This window comes from Cnephaeus nilssonii (genome assembly GCF_951640355.1).
Source record: "Cnephaeus nilssonii genome assembly, chromosome: 4".
NCBI lineage: Eukaryota > Metazoa > Chordata > Mammalia > Chiroptera > Vespertilionidae > Cnephaeus > Cnephaeus nilssonii.
Window position 1 is genome coordinate 49,423,191 of NC_137075.1, and position 11,982 is coordinate 49,435,172.

Below are 11,982 nucleotides of genomic sequence, written 5' to 3' on the forward strand. Positions count from 1 at the left end.
CTGGAGAGGAGAGAGCTTCTCAGAGAGAGAGCTTTTGAGATCTCCAAGTGCTCTCTTAAGTCTACTGTGTCCTGCTCAGCACAAGGATGTGATGAAATCACTATATCTGGAGAAAGAACCCATAAAGGACCAGGTGAAATAGTCCCAAGAGATCACACAGGGCTTGTAATAATTTTTGTTACTATCAGTTATAGTGGAACAACCTGGAAATGCGCAGGGCATTAGGTTAGAGCATTCAGGATTATATTGTCTTAGTAATGGTGAAAATTTAGCCCTAGCTGCACTGGTCTGCCATAGCAAAGCTTATTTGTAAGCCTTGAAAAGCTTACCAAATAATTTATTTGAGTCTCAGGAAAAAAAACCCTCAAACATATTTAAAAGAATATAAAAATATCCAGCATCCAAAAATGTAAAATTCATATGCTAATTATGCTGACATTTAACATGTTAAGCATTTAATAAAAATTTACTTATGCATGCAAAAAATCAAGGAAATACCATTATTAGGAGAAAAGATCAATCGATACTCAGAAATAAAGCAGATGAAAGAATTAGCACACAAGTATATTAAAGCAATATTATACATATATCTCACATGCTCAAAAAAGCAAAAGGAATATGATCATGTTGAGGAGACACATGGGAGATATTTAGAAAGATCCAAATAAAACAGAGATGAGAAATAACTAACATTAAAAATACATAGGATGTGCCCCACCCCTTCTCCAGTGAACTTTTGTTGCTCCAAGTTTGGCAGCCTGAGTTCGAAGGCCAGTAGTAGCAGTGCACCTGAAGCTCCCCCCATGGTTTCAGTAACCAGATCTGAGTTTGGAGAGCTGTCCATGAGGGCAGGGACAGTGGAGAAGTTCTGGCTGCAGTCAGACCTGCTGAGAGTGGACATCATCTCCTGGGGTTGCACCATCACAGCCCTAGAGGTCAAAGACGGGCAGAGCAGAGCCTCAGCTGTGGTGCTCGGCTTTGCCAAGTTGGATGGGATCCTCCAAAAGCAGCCCTACTTTGGAGCAGTCGTTGGCAAGGTGGCCAACGGAATTGCCAAAGGAACATTTACATTAGATGGGAAGGAGTGTAAGCTGGCCATTAACAACAGGCCCAACAGTCTGCTTGGAGGCATCAGAAGGTTTGATAATGTCCCCTGGACTCCTCAGGTGCTGTCAAACGGCATCCACTTCTCACAGGTCAGTGCAGACAGTGAGGAAGGTTACCCTGGGGAGTTAAAAGTATGGGTACCATACACGCTGGATGGTGAGGAACTCGTGGTCAGCTATAAAGCACAGGCCAGTCAGACCACACCAGTCAATCTGATAAACCATTATTTTTCAACCTGGAAAGCCAGGGTTCCCCGAATATACTAGTATATGACCATGAAGTCACTATAGAATATGATGCCTTTTTGCCTGTGGATGAAACCCTGATTCCTTCAGGAGAAGTTGGTCCAGTGCAAGGAACTGCATTTGATCTGGGGAAGCCAGTGGAGCTTGAGAAACACCTGGAGGAGTTCCGCATCAATGGCTTTGACCACACTGTGTGCATATGGAGAGAGGGAAGGAAATTTCTCTCTCTTCTTAAGGGACTCCATCATGAGGACCCCATCCTCATGATTTAAAGTAACTAATTATCTCCCAAAGGCCCAATTTCAAATTGCCATTACATGATAGGTCAAGGCTTCAATATATGAATTTGAGGGGGAACACATTCAGTCCGTAACAAAGGGAGAAAGAGAAATAAAAAAGAGGTGGGATAAATATAAAACAAAGAAGAGCATGCAAACTAAAACCACAATGAGCTATCACCTCACACCTGCCAGAATGGCTATCACCAATAAATCAATAAACAACAAGTGCTGGTGAGGATGTAGAGAAAAGGGAACCCTTTTGCATTGTTGGTGGGAAAGCAGACTGGTGCAGCTACTGTGGAAAACTATATAGAGTTTTCTCAAAAAAATTGAAAATGGTACTATCTTTTGTCCCAGCTATACTCCTACTCTGGGAATATACCTAAGAAACCCAAAACCTTAATTCAACAGAATATATGCATCCCTATGTTCAATGTAGCATTATTTACAATAGCCAAGATCTGGAAACAGCCCAGGTGCCCATCAGTAGATGAGTGGATAAAAAAAGGTACATTTACACAATGGAATACTACTTAAGCGTAAAAAAGGAAGGATATCTTACCTTTTTTGATAGCATTGATGGACCTGTAGATTATTATGCTAAGAGAAATAAGCCAGTTAAAGAAAAATAAGTATCATATGATCTCGCTTATATGTGGAATCTATGAACAAAATAACCTGACAAATAGAAACATATATATATATATATATGGCCCAATGCACGATATTTGTGCAAGGGCTCGGCCCCCGCCTCCTGCCACCGCTGCCTCTCCCTTGGCCCCCACCTGCTGCCACAGCTTCATCCGGAAGGTTGTCCAGAAGGACGTCCGGTCTAATTAGCATATTATGCTATATATATATTCTACCCAATAACAGAAGGATACACATTATTTTCAAGAGTTCATGGAATATTTACCAAGGTAGATGATATTTTGATCATAAAATATGCCTCTTTAATTTAAAAATAATTCTAAACATAAAGTATATTCCCTGAACACAGTGGAATAAAGTTAGAACTCAATAACAGAAAGATATCTGGCAAATCCCCAAATATTTGGAAACTAAACAAACATGCTACTAATTTACTTAAGTGTCAAAGAAGAAATCGAAAGGGAATTCTGAATGAAAATAAAAACATGACAAATAAAAATGTGTGGGATGCCACCATCACAATGATTAGGAAAGAAGAATGGTCTCAAATCAATGGCCTAAGCTTCCACTGGAAGAAACTAAGGGGGATAAAAGCAATTTAAACCAAAGTAAGCAAAAGAAAGGAAATAATAAGAATGTGATCCAAAACAATTTAAAAATTAAGAAAAAGACACCAGGGGGGTGAGGGCATGAGTGGGGGTGGGGTGGGGGGACAATGGGGGATAAGGACATATATGCAATACCTTAATCAATAAATAGCAAAAAAATAATGAAGTTGGACTCATACATTATACCATATATTAAAACAAAATAAAAATGGATCAAAGAACTAAATATATATATATATATATATATATATATATATATATGTATGTATATATGTATGTATATATATGACTATCAATTAAAATATGACAGGCAGTCCCTAAATTAATCCCCAGTGATTCCCATGTTCCTGTGTTCAAGCCTTTGTGTAATCCCTTCCCCTTAAATGTGGATGGTACCTATGACTTGTTTCTATTGAATTAAATATGGTAAAGGTGATGGGATGTTCACTCCTGTAATTAGGTTATGTTATTTGGCAAAGATGATGGAATGCAACTCCCATCATAATTTTACATTATGTATAACTGTCATAGCAGACTTGAGTCAGACACTGTTATCATAGGCTCGATGGAGTAAGTGGCTATGTTGGAGAAATCCACATAGCAAGGGTATATAGACAGTCTTTAGGAATTTCTGATAGCCACTATGACCTGAGAGCAGCCTTCAGCCAACAGCCAGCAAAAAGCTATGCCCCTCAGTCAAACATCTTCAATGAAATGAATTCTGCCAACAACCTAAATAAGCTTGAAATCAGATTCTTTCTAGTTGAGCCTCCACATGAAAACACAGCCCAGCAACTCCTTGATTGAAATCTTATAATATATTTTGTAGATTGAGTCAGTAAGACTTGCAGATGGATTTGGATGTGGATTCAGTTGAAGGAGGGTCTGAGAGAGGGAAAGATCAGATCAAGAAAGATCTAGCTTGATTTGACACTAAGTGCATGGTGATTTACTAAACTAGGACAGACCATGGATTAACAGTGGGATGATGAGCAGGGAATCAAGAATTCTCTATTGACTGTACTAAGTTTGAGATACCTGTGATATCTGCAAGGGGAAATATTTAAATTGTAAAACTTGTAAAAAAAGACCTGCTATAAACAAATGATAGATTTTATTTTCTTCCTTTTTCCCCCTACAGCCTTCCACTTAAACCATAGTAACAATTTCTGGTGAGAACTCTATTAAATTCTATTAAAAAGGATTTCATCTCTGTGGCAATACCAAAGATAACTAGCTGAGGGAAAATGTGGAGTAGTGAAGAATATACAGTATTTGGTCCTTCTACTTCAATTTCCTAAATAACACATGAATTTATGAAATAAAATCCATACCTAAAATCAATTCCACTAACTCCTCTATTGACCTTTTCAGCTCTCTAGATCCCTATTCAAATCCACAAGTCAGAGAGTTTTAAAGTCTTACATAGAGACTAAGAAAAATGTCTATTTTCTAGGTTTTGTTAAGACATGGTTAGTTAGGTGAGGTTAAATTTGTCTAATTAGCCATCCCGAAGCTGTGACTTTCTCATTTGCAACCAAAGGACACTCAATTAAGAGGAGGAATTCTCCTCCTGCGAATTCTCAGAACTTATTTAGAAATTACTTAGAATCTAATTTTTATAACAGGGGGTCTAGTAGGAAGGAGCCAGGCTCATTACTGCTTATCAGAAATTACTTTTCATCTCAAGTCCCTTTTTTTTTACTTTGAAAGGCCAGTTTTGATAAGAAGCAAAGATTTGAGTCAACGAGAGGAAAATAGTTCCAAGCAGTGATCAATGAAGCCCAGTTAGCCAGGCTTATTTAGAGTTGCTGAGAAATGTTCTTGCCAATGACCAAAACTTACAAAACAGTAAGTACCCTACTCTAAATGTGCTTTGGAAGCACTGAAATGATATATCTGCTATGATTAAAAGTACATCATGGGTTTCTATGCTTCAGGCCAAAGGAGCAAAGACACTGAAAATAGGTGATTTGCTAGTGTTACCTGATTGTGGGCTTTTTTCCTTCATTTCACAATCTTTTTTGTAGATAATGTTGTGAGCAGGGAATGGGGAGCATTGAAATGTATTGCAAAAATCCCATAGTTTTTATTTAAACCGAAATAGAATCATCAAATTGTGCAAACAACAAATCTCAATTTGGGTAATTGTTGTATTTATAGTAGATGTTGCAAATAACTGTCTTGAATGTTTGGTACCAATAATTGTCTTAACATAGTGGAGAAGATATAATGATCTAGAGACTGATTCAATCAAATTTCTTTGATCTTATGCAATCACTATTAATATTTTCCCTCAGTGGGCATATCAAGTCCTTTTCTTGGCCCACAAGTGTCCAGTGTGGTCTAAGATTTGCCTACTTCCTCTTCCTGCTTCTTGCAAACCACTCCTCTCTCACTCTCTCCAGCCCTACTGGCCTTCTTGCTTCTTCTTGAACAAACTTATTTCCATCCTCGGATCTTTATACTTGCTCTTCTCTCTGCCTGAACCATTTTCCCCTTAGTCTCCATTCAATTTATCGCTGCCTCCATGCAATTCTTAGTTTAAATGAGACCATCTCGGAGAGGCCTTTGGTGACCGACACACCATCTAATATTACTGCACTCCCATTTCCACCACTCGAAACAGTCACTCTCCATCTCATCATACCATCAATATTTCAAAGTAGCAGATACCTCACCATCTTTGAATTACCTTTATTCATTGGATTACTTGTTTATTGTCTGTGTGTGCACACACACACAGAGATGTAAATGAACACACAGACCTTGTACCTCCCCCACACCCCTCACCTTTATATTAGCAGTGCCTAAAACATCACTAGTGTAAAGCAGGCATTCTCTAATATTTGTTGGATATGTAGTTAAGTTGAATATGGTAGAACAAGAATCTGAGTTTTCTCTGTCAAATTTGATAATCAAATGACAGTATTATGGCTGGCATTAGTAATAATAATGATTATTATTATTATTATAACTTCTCTAATTACTTCTTTTTTTTCTTTTTTAATTTCTTTATTGATTAAGGTATCACATATTTGTCCTCATCCCCCCATTCCCATCCCACACCCCTCCCCACACATGCCCCCACCCCCCTGTTGTTCTTAACCACTGGTTAGGCTCATATACTTGCACACAAGTCCTTTGGTTGTCTAATTACTTCTTATTGATAGAGTGAGGTGCATGGAATATCAGAAAGAGCTTCTTCTTGGAAATTTAATCGTTTTTTGTCATTGGATGAATCATTCTATTTTGAAATGGAAAATCTGGTCCTCACATGTTAATTTAAGGATTAGCTATGGTCATCCTTAGTCACACACACACACACACACACACACACACACACACACACACAATCTGAAAGGGATAAAACCCATAAGATTAGAACTTCTATAGGCAGAACATATTTGTAAACTATGTGAGGAATGTATGTGTTTCTGTTTGCACACTCACATTTATAACATACTAGTGGCCTGGTGCACGAAATTCATGCACGGGAGGGTGTCTCTCAGCCCAGCCTGCACCCTCTTCAATCTGGGACCCCTCGGGGGATGTCCGACTGATGGTTTAAACCGGCAGTTGGACATCCCTCTCGCAATCCAGGACCACTGGCTCCTAACCGCTCACCTGCCTGCCTGCCTGATTGCCCCTAACCACTCTGCCTGCCGGCCTGCTCACCCCCAACTACCCCCCCACCAGCCTTTTCACCCCCAACTACCCCCCCCCCCGCCAGCCTGCTCGCTCCCTAATGCCCCCCCCCCGCCGGCCTGCTCGTCTCCAACTGCCACCTCCCGCTGGCCTGCTTGCCCCCAACTGACCTCCCTGCTGGCCTGATCGCCCCCAACTGCCCTCCACTGCTGGTGTGCTCGCCCCCAACTGCACCCCCCTGCTGGCTTGCTTGCCCCCAACTGCCCCCCCCCCCCGCTGGCCTGAGAACCCACAACAACTGCCCTCCCCTCCTGGCCTGATCACCCCTAACCGCCTTTGCCTCAGCCCTGCCACCATGGCTTTGTATGGAAGGACATCCGGAAGGTCTCCCGGTCTAATTAGCATATTACCCTTTTATTAGTATAGATTGGAAGAAAAAGGCTATAGGTGTGCATTGGCTCATGTCAGATTTGATCATGCCACCTGGGCAACACAGTGCTTGTGCAATCCCCAAGGATATTGAAAGGCACCATTTGGTGATTCTAGATATTGATTTTTATTTTATTTTTTGCCTTTTACATCCATCCAGTGTGATTCATTTTAAATCTTGGTACTGCCATGGAGTTTTTCCAGACTACTTCAATGTGATATGTTCTCTCCATTTCTCTGACATCCTGTAGAAATTATTGATAATTAAATGTGTTGTCTTGTGCCATTTTGTTGTCTTAAACTTTTACTTGTTTTTTTTTGTTGTTGTTTTGATTGTTTGGAACTATTATTTAAAACTTCAGACATTATATCTCATCTTTCTAACTGGACTTTTGATGTAGAGATGACACTTTAAACCATTTTTATTCCTCACAGACTCCAGCACTATGCCTTACATAGCAGGAAAACAATATAGATGTTGCTTGACTGGCAATGCTAGAGCATGAATACTTCATCACCATCCCCCATGTCCCATCTCAGCCCCTTTTCTCAAGTGGAAAATATATAGGTGTTTTTGTGAAAATTGAACTTCCAACAGTGGCTATGAGTACTGATCTGGAGCTACACTGTTGCTACTCTAGACATAAATATATTTCTTGCCTCTCTGACATCAGAGATTAAATCCTTGTCTGTAATGAACTAAAATTAAGACAGCCAAGTTCTTTGGGGTTTCAGATAAACAAAACCCACATTAATTGTGATGTTTTATTGTTACTGTTTTTTCCTGTTTCTGTGAGCCATAACAAATTGTGATTACTCTGTTCACAGTGAATAGATAAAAGGCCTTCTTCTTTTCATTATTAAGGTTAGACAAGAATGCAGGTATGCTATCTCTTATAAAGATTACTTCACCTTTAGTGGAGAGGGGGAAGAATAAAGTAAAGCTAAAACCTGTTCTTCAAGAACTCGGCCCTATATGTTGCTAGTTTTGCTTATAATTCATTAAACCCCTTAGCAAAACAGTTGGCATTGAAAGAAGCACATGGGCAGAAAGGAACTGCCTGACCACGAAGAGATGTAGTACAAGACCAATTCAATAATACATATGTATGTGGGAAAGATATCTTTTTCAGAAAAGGCTTTTCAGTAAGTAAATAAGAATACCTCAGATTCCAGACGGGGTAATAACAATCTACCATAGCAATCACAGAAACAACCAAGTTCTAAATGTAATTAGTTTTTCATTTTTGTATGAGATTTTCAATTGCAAACTGGGTTGCACAAGTGTACTCTGCATGGGGCTTCTAATTTTCCCCTTGAAATATTGCTCAAGCTGTTTTTCAGAGGCCCCACAATGTCCTACCTGGTGCTTCACAATTACCTAATTACATGCATCCTTTCCCTCGCAATGAAAAGTCTTCTCCTCCATAAACTCTTTCCTTGTCATCTCTGCCCATAACAAGTTCTCTTGATTCAACTGCTATAGCCCTTACTGCATGTACATCTCATTTAAATCTTAACCTATCTAGTAGTTCTTAGTTTATTTTCAAATGGAAGGTGGTGCTGACCAGAGCAAATGGTATCTTTCAAAGCACAAGAGCTGTATGGCCACAGCATATATTGAGGGCACACGAGAACCATGCCAGTGGGGCCCAAAGAGACAGATTTTTAAAAAAATAAAAAATTATATATATATACTAGAGGCCCGGTGCATGAAATTTGTGCATGGGGGAGGGGGTTCCTCAGCCAAACCTACACCCTCTCCAATCCTGGTGGGATCGGGCCTAAACGGGCAGTCGGACATCCCTCTCACAATCCAGGACTGCTGGCTCTCAACCGCTCACCTGCCTGCCAGCCTGATCACCCCCTAACCACTCCCCTGCCAGCCTGATCGATGTCTAACTGCTCCCCTGCTGGCCTGATTGCCCCTAACTGCCCTCCCCTGCCAGCCTGGTCACCCCTAACTGCCCTCCTCTGCTGGCCTGGTCACCCCCAACTGCCCTCCCCTGCCGGTTTGGTCCCCCCCCCCCAACTACCCTCCCCTGCAGGCCTGGTCCCTCACAACTGCCCTCCCCTGCAGGCCTGGTTTCCCCCAACTACCCTCCCCTGCAGGCCTGGTCCCCCCTACCGCCCTCCCTTGCTGGCTTGGTCACCCCTAACTGCCCTCCCCTGCCGACCTGGTCGCCCCTAACTGTCCTCCCCTGCAGGCCTGGTTGCCCCCAACTGCCCACCCCTGCAGGCCTGATCATCCCCAACTGCCCTCCCTTGCAGGCCTGGTTCCTCCCAACTGCCCTCCCTCCCCTGCTGGCCTGATCGCCCACAACTGCCCTCCCCTGCTGGTCATCTTGTGGCGGCCATCTTGTGTCCACATGGGGGCAGCCATCTTGTGTGTTGGAGTGATGGCCAATTTGCATATTACCTCTTTATTATATAGGATATATATATATACATACTAGGGACCCGTTGCAGGAATATTTCCTGCAAGACTTCTGGCAGCGGGCTTCCCTCTTGCCCCCACACCTCTCCCACCGCTGCGGCGGGCGGGGCAGGGCGGGGCAGGCCGAATGGGCGGGGCGCCTCCCGCCCATCCCGCCTACCCAACCCAGCCCACCTCGCCCTGCACAACCGACCCTCTGCGCCCGCTGACGCAGCTGCCTCTGTGGCCGTGCACTGCCGCTGCCTCTGATCACTCTGACCCGCCGCGCATGCTGTCGCCCCCTCCTCAGCCCTGCGCGCTGCTGCTGCTGCGCGCCCCACCGGCCCACCCGCCCCACCACGCGCCACCCGCCTCGCCATGCCCTGCCCACAGCCACCACTGCCTCCAAGGCCACCACGGCCTCGCACACCACCTGCCATGCCCCGCCTGCCGCCGCCGCCACCGCTACCGCTGTGGCCGCATTGCCGCTGCTCACACTGCTCGCCACCGCCTCAGAGGCCACCATGGCCGCGTGCTCCACAGCTGCACCACTGCCCACCCGCACAGCCACCATGCTTTCTGCTTTCTTCACTCCTCCCTCCCTCAGCATATACAAATTAACTGCCATCTTGTTCGCTCTGATTGGCTGTGGGCATAGCGAAGGTACGGTCAATTTGCATATTACTGGTTTATTAGATAGGATATATATATATATATATATATATATATATATATATATATATAATTATATTGATTTCAGAGAGAAAATGAGAGAGAGATAGAAGCATCAATGATGAGAGAATGATGAGAGAGAATAATTGATCTGTTGGGGATTGAGCCCTCAACCCAGGCATTTGCCCTGACTGGGAATGGAACCGTGACATCCTGGTTCATAGGTTGAAGCTCAACCACTGAGCCACACCTGTTGGGTGCAAAGAGACAAATGTTACAGTCAGACAAACTTAGATCTGAAGCATGTCTTCATTACATTATTACATTATTCAGGGCCCACCTGAATAACCCAGAATAAACTCCTCCTCTCAGGATCCCTCACTTAACCACCCTTTTTGCCCTGTGTGGTAATATTTACAGGTTCCAGAGATTAGAACATGGGTGTGTATTTTAGGGGCCACCATTCAATCTATATAGTGACCCTAACAAGAGATTTCAGTTTTTTGGAGCTACAGTTCCTCATCAGTAAGATGAGGACAATGACCCTTCATTGTCATGGCTGTTTAAATATATTTTCCATGTAAAACATGTTTTTCAGGGTCACATAAATGGTAAAAAGTATTTCTCTTGATGGACCACTCACTACTTTTATAATAAATGCAGCTCCTGCAGCACTCTGGTGGTTATTGAAAATTCTTTCCTCCTGCCCGGCGCTTGCACCTGCTGCCGGCGCCGGCCCCACTCGCACCTGCTGCATCAGCGGGTGAGAGCAGTGGCTGCTGGCCCTGATTGCCCCTTAGTGCTTCTCCATCTCACCCTGCTCCTGAGGGTCAATTGGAGCCAGCAGCCACCTCTCACACCTGCTGCTGGCGATGGCCCCACTCACACCCGCTGCCAGGGCCAGAGCCGCTGCTCACACCCACTGCTGGTGCCTGGCGCTGTTCCCGATCGCTCGGCACCATCAGAGGGTGCAAGTGGCAGCTGCCAGCCCCAATGCCCCCTGAAGGCTTCTCTACCTCCCCCTACTCCTGAGGGGCAATCGGGGCAGCAGCCACCAGTTGGCACCTTCTGATGGTGCTGGCCCTGCTCACACCCACTGCTGGTGCCAGCCGCAGTTGCTCCTCGCAGTCAGCGGGTATGAGCGGGGCCTATGCCTTCAATGTGTGGGGTGTTGGTGGTGGGAGCAGGGCTGACAGCAGACAGGGGACCAGGGGCCATGGTGGGAGGGGCCGAGCGGGGGCATGAAGGATGGGCCGAGACCCGCCCCTGTGCCCACAGCAGCCTCGTGGCCCACAATTCCTTTCAAGGTGCATGAATTTGTGCACTGGGCCCCTAGTTATATATGTTTATATATATACCTATACTAAAAATGTCTGTATATGAATGTATATATAATTATTTTTTCAGATCTATTATTCTTCATTGTTGAAAAACCAAGGTGCTGACAGTGATTTCCATTATCAGAGTTTTCTCACAATAGCAGATTTGGCTGGAGTTGTCAGCTTTAGTAGAAATGGAGACTATTTCAATCACTGTGATTGAACAGGGCATAAAATGGTCTGGAGACAGTCATTTAAACTTTGAGTACTATTTCAGCCAGGAAACTGGCAATGAGAAGCAAAAATCATCAGATTCGTAGCCTTAGTTTAAGGGAATGATCTCTGGCATCTTAGGAGGGAGAAAGTTAAAGACCTGCTATCAGCCAAGAAGAAAACCCTGGAAGAGATTATATTAGATGTGAAGTGAGCTGTGCTATGGGCGACAAGTGCAGAGCAAAGAGGGAACTTTCCTAAGACTACTTGCTTATCTCAACCTCTTATGTTATACTAGTCACAGTTGATAGACTGCAGGCACTAAAGCAACACTTTTTCTTGGTTATCTTTAAAGCAATGATATCAAGAAAGAACAGATGGCCCAACTGGTGT

The 11,982-nt window shown here is 43.5% G+C and overlaps 1 protein-coding gene across 1 annotated transcript; it reads left to right on the forward strand.

Annotated features, from left to right (window-relative positions):
- Positions 1-803: 803 nt before the first annotated feature.
- Positions 804-1,624, forward strand: LOC307098267 (galactose mutarotase-like; the record flags this gene model as incomplete). The annotated part of the gene is given in 2 exon segments (XM_079768985.1): positions 804-1,329; positions 1,332-1,624. Coding segments are annotated over 2 exon segments (819 nt in total).
- Between the last annotated feature and the right edge of the window lie 10,358 nt (positions 1,625-11,982).